The following is an 11,557-nucleotide window of genomic DNA, read 5'->3' on the forward strand; positions in this document are numbered from 1 at the left end:
CTGATCTTGGACATAGTATTACCAAGTCAAGTTATTACCGATGATCTTGAATAAATGAAGTCAAAGCACCGCTTTCGATGGCGGATCATGTGAATTATTTCTTCTTTTGCCTATTCCTTGATTAGGCAAAGTTTTGGGAAAAGCGCACCCGGAGTTTTCTTAACCTTGACAGATGGTTCATCAAGCTTGTGAGACTCAAAGCCTGTCATAGGATAACATCAGAGCTCATTGGCTGGGAAGAAGCATGTACGTAAAGACTTTCCTACGTTTTCTGGTGGTGGTGCATGGATTCCTTCAGGCCCACTTCAACCATGAATAGCATTACGGGGTAAGTATATGAAGACCGCATTGTCTGAGAAATATTGAGTAGGCAGTTTGTTGCCGCTTCCGCGGAATACTCAAGGGGGGAAAATGCAAGAATACTACTTTCATAATAGTACTATGATCCTGCGACGCCCAAATACTATGCTCCTGAATTCTTTGCATGTCTTTTTTTATTCCTCAACATAAACCATTTTTTAACTATTCCCGGCCTGCAGCTTAGGGCTGGAATTGAGGGTTGATGACATAAAACTTTTCCGCTCCGATCACGGAATTCCCCACGGAATACTCCCTGTGACACGGATCTAGTGCCACCGCCGGACTTTTCGTTTGGTTGACTCAGGATTTCCGCCGGACTCTGGTCTTTGTCTTTGTTCTTGTCACATTCAATTCTCTCACATATACCCACAAAGACGCCATAATGCCGGGCGAAGTCACTGACAACGGTGTTCCGTACCCCGTTTCTACCAAATTGGACAACCTGACCCTGAACGAGCGTTCGGCTGCTCCGTCTCCCACTTCGGACAAGGTGGATGGCCAGGAGCGATCAACAGTCGACTATGGCATTCCTGACGCCTTCCTGCTTCCCAATGGAACACCGGACGTGAGTCTACACTGGGTTTTCAAGTCCTCTATCTAATTACTCATGCGATTCTTGTGTTTAGTATCTTCGATTGATCCTGACGTCCCGTGTCTACGACATTATCGAGGAGACCCCGCTTCACCATGCGGTCAACATCAGCAATCGCTTGGAGTGCCGTGTGCTCCTGAAGAGAGAGGATCTTCTCCCCGTGTTCAGTTTCAAGCTTCGTGGAGCCTACAACAAGATGGCGCACTTGACCCACGAACAACGGTGGAAGGGAGTCATTGCGTGCTCAGCAGGTGGGTGGCGTCGGTGTGAACTAGTCATGGTGGCACTCGTCGACTGACATAATGAAAAGGAAACCATGCGCAGGGCGTTGCTTACTCCGCTCGGAAATTGAAGATCCCCGCGACTATTGTTATGCCATCGGGCACCCCCGCTATCAAGCATCTGAATGTCGCCCGCCTGGGTGGTAGCGTGGTCCTGCACGGAGACGATTTCGACGCAGCTAAGCAAGAAGCATACCGGTTGCAGGAGCAACACGGACTGACCATGATCCCCCCCTTCGATGACCCCTACGTGATCGCTGGACAAGGTACCATTGGCATGGAGATATTGCGCCAGGCCAATTTGCAGAAGCTGGAGGCTGTCTTTTGTGCCGTCGGTGGAGGAGGTCTAATTGCTGGCATTGGCGTCTACCTCAAGCGCATCGCACCTCACGTGAAGATCATCGGCGTTGAGGCCCAAGATGCCAATGCCATGGCTCAGTCTCTCGACACGGGTTCTAGAGTGTTCCTGAAGGACGTGGGACTGTTCGCAGACGGTGCTGCTGTCAAGTCTGTCGGAGAGGAGAACTACCGACTTGCGCGTGAAGTCATCGACGAGGTCGTTCAGGTCACAACCGATGAGACGTGCGCCGCCATCAAGGATGCATTCGAGGACACACGGTCTATCATTGAACCGGCGGGTGCTCTGGCTCTCGCCGGTCTCAAGAAGTACGCCGTAAACAACCCCAGCCCAGACACGAGCAGGGAGCTGTGCGCTATCGCCTCCGGAGCAAACATGGATTTCGACCGCCTGCGCTTTGTTGCTGAGCGTGCGGCTCTGGGAGAGCGGAAGGAAGCGCTCCTGAGCGTCAGGATCCCCGAGAAGCCGGGCGCTTTTGCGAAGCTCGTTGAGGTTGTTCTTCCTCATGCGGTCACAGCGTTCAGCTACCGTTACGCCCGTGAATCGTCGGCCGATGTTCTGATGGGCATCTCCTTGTCCGCCGCTACTGGCCGGGATGATTTGACCAAGATTATCAGCCAATTGGTGCGAGGCGGCATGGATACGAAGGATCTCAGTGATGACGAGCTGGCGAAGAGGCACTTGCGCTTCCTGGTTGGTGGTCGCAGCGAGGTCGCGGATGAACGGTTGTTCATGTTCGAGTTCCCCGAACGTCCTGGTGCTCTCGCCAAGTTCTTGACGACCCTTCGTCCCAACCAGAACATCTCTCTGTTCCACTATCGTAACTACGGAGGTGACGTTGGCAAGGTGCTTGCGGGTATCCAATGCCCTGAGAACGAGAAGGCAGAGCTGGAGGCTTTCCTCAGCGACCTGGCTTATCCCTTCACTGAACATACCGACTCCGCCACCTACAAGACCTTCTTGCGGTAGAGGAATTTCGGTATTGTATTTGCTTTTCTCTGATCACATTAGAATTCTAGAAAACACAGTGCGGGCTTGATGGATTTTGTTTGAAATGTTTAGGCGTTCTATTGGGCATGTGGAAGATAGACCGATCTGTGTACCTAAGTTTGGGGCTTTTCTTCGTATATACTTTAATGAAGCATGATACTCACTCCATAATTGATCTATATCCGCCATAAAAAAGCAAATTTCGTTTGTCTTGCGAGTGATTTATAGTAAATGCTTCGGGATTAGTGGCAGCCAAACATGATTGGTCGGATATCGGAACTCGGCAGTACAGTAACTCCGGCCAGCATTTGCTCCGAAGGGATTCCGAACATTTGATGATGAGAGGTGCCAATATAGCTGTCTCGAGTCTAGATTCCCTCGAGATCCTCCATTCTCTCGCAGATTTTCGGCGGCCATAGAATTATCGTCTATCCGCCAACCGACACCATGCTGTCTTTTCGTTCCGTCTTTGGGGCCTCGACCGGTGCCCTCCGTCAAATTCTCCCCTCCTTCTCTCGCCGGTCCGCCGCTCTCGTTTCGCGCCCTTTCTCGCAAATCGCTCGTCTCTCCCTTGGCAACGGCCTTCGCCTTTTGCGCTCTGGAAAGCAGACCAACAATGTCGGAGTTGCTAGTGTGGGGTCCACATTGAGACAAGTTGAGCAGGTCCGGGGGATGAAGACCCGTTCCTCGGTGAAGCGGTTGTGTGATGGCTGCAAGGTATGCCGTGATTCTATCTAAATCGGCTTTTTCTTCTACTGTTGCAGAAGTTGGCATTTATGGGGGTTTGTGTGTACTTTGTCGGAATGAGGCTAATACAGTGGACCTGCAGCCTGTGCGGAGAAAGAACCGCGTCTACATTATCTGGTAAGATTGCATGAATGGCAGCTCCAAAGCTCACTATAGCATGATCGCTAACATATTGTTCTGCAATAGCTCCAAGAACCCGAAGCACAAGCAGCGCCAAGGGAAATAGATGGATGGGAACGATTGCGAGAGCATGAGAGAATGAGCGTACCTTCGAACGAGATTTGCTTGCATTGAACATCAACTGAAGCCGATGGAAGAGCTAGCATTACTTGCATGACCTCTGCCTGACCTTGCGACGGTGGTAAACAAATCGTGGATAGATGTATTGTGGGTATACGGCTACTACTACTGGGTCTCGACATTGGGAAAACCGCGCATTTGCTATGGGATACGACCAACTGGTTGGTTAGGCGCTTTATTGCATTGTCTGTACATTAATTGTGTCTATATATTGGAATTCTCTTTCTTCAATTACTTTTTCCCGGGTGAACTGATATCTTGGTGGTTGTTTGGCGGGCAGTCGTATTTCGGATGCGCGGAGTCCTTATGCGATACTTTTCCTGGATCCGACGGTTCCATGATCTACTTCTCTCGTATCCTCGCCTCCACGACATATGCGGGGTACAGCTCTTCATGATCAGGTTCGAAGCCATGCTCTAGTCACTGACCGATCGACTCCGCACCGTTTGCATTTCTTTCCGAGGCAGCATGCAAGGGATACTCCTAGGCTCGTTCATATTCGAATGATGTCGAATATAGCATTCCACTGATCGTTTAATCGCCGACAGACCCCTTTTTACAACCTGCATCAGCATACCTGATGAAGTCAACTCCTTCTATGATAAGCTTTGGAATGTGCGGGCACATTGATGCAGGATTTTGAAGGAATAGTCTGCAAGCAACCTCCTTACTCTTGCACTCTCAGTCCTCGTCATGGCGCGACTCTGTGCAGCAATCGTTTGTCTATGGTCCATCCCAGCAACCACTGCGCTAAGCAGCTCGTACACCTTCTCCGACTCCCTCATCTCCCAGCAAGCCTTGGACGGCGAGAACTTCCTCAAATATGACGGCGTCCGTGGTCCCTACGTGGACCGCATATCATACGGAATCAGTCGGGATCCTCCAGCACAATGCTCTGTTGACCAAGTTATCATGGTCAAACGACATGGTGAACGATATCCCACATCAGGCGAAGGGACTTCCATTGAACAGGCCCTGAAGAAAGTCAACGACTCCATCGCAGGTAACTACAGTGGCGGCGATCTAGCATTCCTGAATAACTGGACCTACTTCGTCCCATCCGACTGCTACGAGGCCGAGACCTCGACAGGGCCCTATGCAGGACTAACAGACGCATACAACCATGGCAAGGCGTACCGCCAACGCTATGGACATCTCTATAACGAGTCGATTATTCTCCCGTTATTCACCGCCGACTTCCAACGAATTATCAGCACAGCGCAGAACTTCGGACAAGGATTTCTCGGGAATGATAGCTACGCCACCAAGGCAGCGCTCAATATCATCTCTGAATCTGACAGCCAGGGCGCAGATAGTTTGACACCAACATGTCATGTACAGGACGATGATGCACAAAGCATCTGCGGCGACATGCCGTACTATCTGCCTCAGTTCGATGTCACTGCGGACAGGCTGAACGCTCAGTATCAGGGTCTCAACCTGAACTGGACAGACGTATACTCACTCATACGTGAATTCCCCATCTCATCTACACCTATTAAAACGATGCGCACACTAACAATGAGCAGTAATGACCGCCTACGAGCTCAACACCCGCTCCTCATCACCCTGGATCGACGTCTTCACTACAGACGAATGGATCAGTTTTGCCCATCTCTGGAACGTCAACTTCTACTACTGTGCAGGGTATGTCTCCCAACTACATCACCCCAATACCATCATCCAGTGCCCAGTACCAATAAGACTGACATCAACAGCCCCGGCAACAAATACACCCGCGCCCTCGGCGCCCTCTACCTAAACGCAACCCTCACTCTCCTCCAACAAGGCCCCTCCTCATCCGGGCCTCTCTTCTTCAACTTGTACATATTCCCCCCATTACCCCCTCCCCAACCCGTTTCCCTTCAACTAACAATAAATCCAAACAGTGCCCACGACAGCAACATAACCCCCATAATAACCGCCCTCGGCATCGCCACGCCCACCACGCCCCTCAACAAAACCCGCATTCCCTTCCCCCCATCCGCCTGGTCCGTCCAAGACATAGTCCCGATGGGCGGGCGTCTCACCATCGAGCGCATGAACTGTACTGATTCTGCTCTCGCGCCGGGCGGGATCTTCGTCCGACTGGTCCTGAACGAGGCGGTTGTGCCGTTGGAGGACTGTCAGAGTGGACCGGGGTATTCGTGTCCGTTGGACGAGTATGCGGATTTTGTGGGAAGCTTGCCGAGTTATGTGAGTGAGTGTGAGGTTCCTGAGGATGATAAGCAGGATTTGGAGTTCTGGTGGGCGTGGAATACTTCGACGGCGGAGAATTTTAGGATGGGGGGGAGGTGTGGGGGGTTGGCTTAACCACTCTCAGTTCATGTAATGATCACATTTGAGGAAAGGGGTACATGATGGTTATGAGATGTTGAGATGACATGTGTAGAGTGTTATATAGTAGTCTACTATTGGTGTTGTTTTGGTGGGTGAGTGAATGAAAGTTGAAATGATACATTCCGTCATGGCTCCATAAATATATAAAAGTAGCATACTTAGTAGTAGTTTGAACAACACCCAATCCCAATACCCCAACCAACCAATCTAATATCCCAATTTACATACCCATAACCTACTGAAGAGGATCAATGCCTCCAAAAGTAACACTCTTGACCACCAAGAACTCATCAATACCGTACTTGCTGCCCTCGCGACCAAAGCCACTCTGCTTGACACCGCCGAATCTATTCAATTAATCCAGTTAGTAAGCAACATCCAACAAGTAAAGGTAAGCAAGGGTATACTCACGGCGAAGCAACATCACTAATAAGTCCCGTGTTAACACCCACCATACCGACCTCCAGCGCCTCCGCAACACGGAAGATGCGCTTGACATTACTGCTGAAGAAGTATCCCGCCAGACCGACCTCAGCCTTGTTAGCCAGGTCAACGACCTCCTTTTCTGTCTCGAAGGGGAAAAGACCCGCCACAGGGCCGAAAGTCTCCTCTGAAGCGACGAGCATATCCTTGTTCATCTCCGTGAGGACGGTCAAGTCGTAGAAGTTAGGACCAAGGTGAGCGGCCTTCTGACCACCCGTCAGGACCTTTGCGCCCTTGGACACAGCGTCGCGGACGTGTTCGTCGACCTTGTTGACGGCGCGATCGTGAATAACCGGACCGTGGGTAACGCCTTCTTCGAAGCCCGCACCCAGCTTGAAGTCCTTGACCTTCTCGGCGAAGCGCTTGGCGAATTCATCGTAGATGCCGCGCTGCACGTAGATCCGGTTCGCGCACACGCAGGTCTGTCCGGAGCTACGGAACTTGGAGGCCACAGCGCCGGCGACGGCAGCGTCGAGGTCCTCGACGTCGTCGAAGACGATGAAGGGGGCGTTGCCACCGAGCTCCCAGGAGACCTTCTTGATGGTCGAGGAGGACTGCTTCATGAGGAGCTTACCGACGTTGGTGGAGCCGGTGAAGGAGACCTTGCGGACCTCGGGGTGGGTGGTGATGGCTTCGCCAACCTCGGGGGTGTTCTGGGATGCGGTGACGATGTTGACGACACCCTTGGGGATTCCGGCGCGGTGGGCCAGCTCGGCGAGGGCGTTGGCCGTGAAGGGCGTCTCACCGGGGGTCTTTGCGACGACAGTGCAGCCGGCTGCGAGGGCAGGGCCGATCTTTCTGGTGATCATGGCGGCGGGGAAGTTCCAGGGTGTGATGAGACCGCAGACACCGACGGGCTGCTTCAGGGTCATGACCCGGTTTCCGGGCACGGAGGAGGGGATGGTATCACCGTAGATGCGGGGAGCTTCTTCGCTGAACCATTCGAAGAAGCTGGCCGCGTAGTTCACCTCGCCTTTGGCGTCGGCGAGGGGCTTTCCGTTTTCCCAGGTTATCAGGGTGGCTAGGTCGTCGGCGTTGTCGATCATGAGCTGGTACCATCTGCGCAGCATGCGGGCGCGCTCGCGGGAAAGCGTTGTGCGGAATTTGGGGAAGGCTTCTTTGGCGGCTTGGATAGCCTTCTCGGTGTCTGCGGCGGAGAATTCGGGACATGTTCCGATGAGCTTTCCGGAGGCAGGGTCTGTAGAGGTGGTTCTGTGATGAGTATAGTTGGTCGTTGGGCTTGTTGATGGTGAAAGGTATATGGCCTACCGTGGACTTCGAAGGTCTGTCCAGATTGAGCGTCTACCCACTCGCCATTGACGTATGCCTTTTGGATAAAGAGGGATTGATCTTTGAGCTAGATGGTGACCGCTCAATTAGCAATTGGTTCTTGAAGATGGGAGACGAATTGTACAAACACGAACCTGAGGAACGTTGTAACCCATGGTGGAAACTAGGCGTTTAGTGTGGATAGGAGCAGGAATGGCAAAAGGATAACGAAGGCGCGGTCTCAAGAGCTGCCGGGAAACTGGACGAATAAATCTCTCCATGACTGAAGTACTGAAAATGAATCGCAATCACACCCAGTGGGTCGTGTGGACGAGCAGATGTCCAGCTGCTGCTCTCTCGCTCTTCGTTCCGAAGTTCGGTGCGGGGAGACCTCGGTTTGTCTGGGAGGGTGTCGGGATTCTGGGTCGGTGTACCACCACTTTCAGCAGTCGGCTTTTGAATAGAGATCTAGAGGAAATTCCAGTCAATTCCGGACAAGACCAGCTATTTATTCTCGGAACTAGTAGTGGATTCTGGCAATGGCAATGCGCCGTGAATCTTACCGGCGGCCTTCAAGCGGGGGAGCTGCCGGTCACGTGGGTAGACGTCATTCGGAGCTTTCGGTTGCGCCGCCACGACAATGCAGGGTTGCTGTCAGGTTCAGGGGGGTCAGAGTACTTAATGGTCACTAACCTCGATTTCTGCAAAATATCAAGGCTACATTGAAGGCATTTGAGGCCATAGCTGGCTTTTGTTGCGCCTGTATCTCGATATATTACATCCGCGTAATTGGAATACCATATCGATATGCTATCCCTGGCCTCGGTGATAGTGGCCAATCAATGAATGCCGACATGGGAGCTCCGGGGATTGCACCAATAGGAGAACACTAGTCTTCCGGTACCTGTAACTGTAATACCAATATATTACGACATATACAATGCGCATCACCGATCTATACAACACCAACTGGGAGTCATTTCTTTCGAAAAGTATACACATTGGGCAGTTGGCCACAAAGTATTGAATTAATAAGATATCACTCATTATCAATGTCATCTTCACCACGCGTGCCTGTCGAGGACCTGCCCTCGCTTTTGGAACGGTAATTCGGATGCATGCGCTTCATATGCAGATTGAGATTCCATGTCCGCGAGAAGCCCTTGCCATGCCTGGAGCACGCCCGGATAGGACAGATCAAGTCCTGCTTGCGATGCTCCCCTTTTCCTTTTAGTCGAGACCCATCCCCGATGTCTTCAGGCGCCGTACTGTTGGCTCGCGATGTCGAGCCTCCCTTGATAGAAGCGGCACGGGAGCGTGGCCGTCTGCTCTGTGACCGAGACGGTTGTGAGATTTCAGCCTCGGCCTCAGATTCGGGCTCAAGATCGGTCTCAACTGCTGGTTCCGATTCGCTTTCTTCGTATTTCCAGATCTTGGTATCGTCGTCTTGTATATCTTGCTTGATTTTCCCTTCTTTGAGCACCTGAAAAGCCATATCTTCGCCAAACAAGGCTGAGCATCTCTGTGCTGTTCGCATCACCACGGCTGGTGGCCAGTCTATCATGGACGCGACACCCAGAACCTCGCTCCAATCCCGTATCCCGAGGCGAATACGACTCGCGGACCGTCGACGATCGCTACCGACGGAGCGGCCCCGTGAGCGGGAAGAGTGTTGTGACTGTGATCTGTGTCGTGAAGTTGCTTGAGAGGAGCTATATACACTTGACTCCGGTTCGCTTGATACATGCGTACTACGAGAACGAGCATCGCTCGATCCGCTCTTGAAAGATGACCGTCGGGTTCGTTTTCTTCCTCTCGACAGACTTCTGTCTCTTGGAGAATTGACTTTTCTCTTACGAGGTGACGAGCCAGACATCACACTCTCAGTGTCGGTCTGCCAGTCACTTGCGGAGCTGTCGTCCGCTGCCACTCCGCCCTTACGGGCACGATGAAGGCCCAGGAGAAGATCATCAAACCGCGAGAGTATATTTCGAGTGAGTGGGCGTAGTTGTCGTCTTGATTTATCGTCGTCCGTCTGGACAGTAGGGCGTAGTGGAACGCCATCCGCACCCTCACGCTCGCTTTCCCATGCGGTACTTTCGTCCTGCGTCTCGTGTTGAGATGCTGATCTTTTTCTTCGATGTGATGTAAATGGCTTCGACTCATAATCCCATTCCCTAGCCATAAACCTCTCTTTGGCTGTTCGTAACATGAACGCCATAACCGATTCCTCTAATTCGGCACTCGGTCGAGGATCTGGCTGCATTCTCAGCGTCCAAGCATCATCGAGACTTTTCCGTACTTCCTCATCCGGTCTAGGCACCTCGGCCGAAGGCAAAGGCCATGCTGTCCAGCGCTTCGGAGGAGCAAATGTATCCATCTCATCCAGCAGTTGGTCATTTGTCTCAGTTGCCCGTCTCGCGATCTCCCGTGCCCGGACACGGAGCGCATAAGCATTGTACAAGTGAGCAGATAGATCCCGAGCACGAATGTCTTCCAGAGCTTGAGCGTTCTGCCTCTCTTCGGCAGTCAATCTTCTCCACGTAGACTCAGGCCCGCGGAATCTGTTGGGACGGTACGAATGCGCTGGAGGGGTCTCTGAATCACGCTGGTAATCAAGTTCAGTAGTTTTTTGAAGTGGCTGCTTCTGCTGCCGCTGCCGCCGCGGTTTTTCAGGTGACTGAGGAACTGATGCATAGCTATCCGCATCTGAACCAGATTGTTCATCGTCATTGCTCTCAACGTACGTAGCATCCGAGTGATCATTCTCGATCGGCTCCTCTTCCATAATCACATCAAGATCTTGCTGGCTATCTCCTGACCCAGTTTGGGTTTCTGGGTAGGGTACCAGATCGGCAACATCTTGGCTGCTCGGACCTCCGAAGATGGACCTGTACGGTTGCGCTGACTGCGGCGGGCTAAAGCGCGCGCCTGAAAGCGAGGACATGTCTCAGAGTTGGCGTTTATAGAGTAGGTGGCTTGGTTTTGAGTACAGGCCCATATGCAGCAAATCCGGCTAGATAGCGACTATCTAGATGGTCGTTCGGTTGATGATCATCAATGTTGGCGGTGTGGCTGCAAGCTTATCTTCGGAGAATTAAAGATGCCAATCTATTGCATTTGACTATACATAGAGCCAGTAGAATCATATATGAATCGTACACTCAAAAGGAAAGGAATCGGGATTGTTGATGGAAAATTTATTGAATGGTGCGGATCACGACGAAAAAGTCGGATGCACGTGACTTGATACATGTCTACTGGGCATCACGATGTGTCCACTGCTTTCTTTTTACTAACACGCTGGATCATATGGTGCCAAGAGATGAGAATGGTCTATATAATATAGGATGTGTTTAGTTGCTGCGTAAGTATGGTTAGTCGCATGTGGTAGTACGTGAACTGTAATAATATTATTAATTTTTAATTATTTTTAAATAATTACGTAAAAATATATTGAGTAAAAATTAGAATAGAATTCTAATAAAACTTATTAATTTTATATTATTATTATATTATATAGAATTGTTCAATCTTTTTATAAATTAGAATTCTTAAAATTAATTTATATATTTATATATTATTAAATTTTAAAATAAATAAATTTTAAATTGAAAAAGAATACTATATTTCAAAAATTAATATTATTATACCTCATGCCAAGAAATTAGTCTTATATAAATTGCAGGAATTCTAAAGGAATAACATATGCGATGCACCAACCCCAGTGGAATGGGATATAAGGTTCAAACTACTTAACAAATGACCACCTTTCCTCGGCCCTTCTGGAAACGCCTTGTAGCATCACGCGAGGAATAGCCTTTGTGGAAAGGTTCA

The 11,557-nt window shown here is 50.7% G+C and overlaps 5 protein-coding genes across 5 annotated transcripts; 3 read left to right on the top strand and 2 right to left on the bottom strand.

Annotated features, from left to right (window-relative positions):
• Positions 1-705: 705 nt before the first annotated feature.
• Positions 706-2,734, top strand: BO79DRAFT_288993 (threonine dehydratase, biosynthetic). The gene is made up of 3 exons (XM_025688745.1): positions 706-925; positions 987-1,203; positions 1,263-2,734. Exons 1-3 carry the CDS (start codon positions 743-745, stop codon positions 2,558-2,560), a joined length of 1,698 nt encoding a protein of 565 aa, XP_025537575.1. The 5' UTR covers positions 706-742; the 3' UTR covers positions 2,561-2,734.
• Positions 2,735-2,942: 208 nt separating this feature from the next.
• BO79DRAFT_210210 (50S ribosomal protein L36) lies at positions 2,943-3,869 on the top strand. The gene is made up of 3 exons (XM_025682755.1): positions 2,943-3,298; positions 3,411-3,445; positions 3,515-3,869. Exons 1-3 carry the CDS (start codon positions 3,029-3,031, stop codon positions 3,552-3,554), a joined length of 345 nt encoding a protein of 114 aa, XP_025537576.1. The 5' UTR covers positions 2,943-3,028; the 3' UTR covers positions 3,555-3,869.
• Positions 3,870-4,321: 452 nt separating this feature from the next.
• Positions 4,322-6,067, top strand: BO79DRAFT_270309 (histidine phosphatase family protein; the record flags this gene model as incomplete). Its single annotated transcript, XM_025687280.1, has 4 exons — positions 4,322-5,099; positions 5,158-5,275; positions 5,323-5,451; positions 5,518-6,067. 4 exons carry the CDS (start codon positions 4,322-4,324, stop codon positions 5,939-5,941), a joined length of 1,449 nt encoding a protein of 482 aa, XP_025537577.1. The 3' UTR covers positions 5,942-6,067.
• Positions 6,068-6,090: 23 nt separating this feature from the next.
• On the bottom strand, positions 6,091-8,232 carry BO79DRAFT_246758 (NAD-dependent succinate-semialdehyde dehydrogenase). The gene is made up of 4 exons (XM_025685592.1): positions 7,876-8,232; positions 7,721-7,808; positions 6,380-7,649; positions 6,091-6,315 (listed from the first exon to the last, which is right to left on the bottom strand). The coding sequence occupies exons 1-4, from the start codon at positions 7,999-8,001 to the stop codon at positions 6,204-6,206; spliced, it is 1,596 nt and encodes a 531-aa protein (XP_025537578.1). The 5' UTR covers positions 8,002-8,232; the 3' UTR covers positions 6,091-6,203.
• On the bottom strand, positions 8,225-10,667 carry BO79DRAFT_239063 (uncharacterized protein; the record flags this gene model as incomplete). Its single annotated transcript, XM_025684877.1, has 4 exons — positions 8,225-8,371; positions 8,500-8,541; positions 8,575-8,624; positions 8,786-10,667. 4 exons carry the CDS (start codon positions 10,665-10,667, stop codon positions 8,225-8,227), a joined length of 2,121 nt encoding a protein of 706 aa, XP_025537579.1.
• Positions 10,668-11,557: the final 890 nt, after the last annotated feature.

Source organism: Aspergillus costaricaensis, assembly GCF_003184835.1.
Source record: "Aspergillus costaricaensis CBS 115574 unplaced genomic scaffold BO79scaffold_24, whole genome shotgun sequence".
NCBI classification, from domain to species: Eukaryota; Fungi; Ascomycota; class Eurotiomycetes; order Eurotiales; family Aspergillaceae; genus Aspergillus; species Aspergillus costaricensis.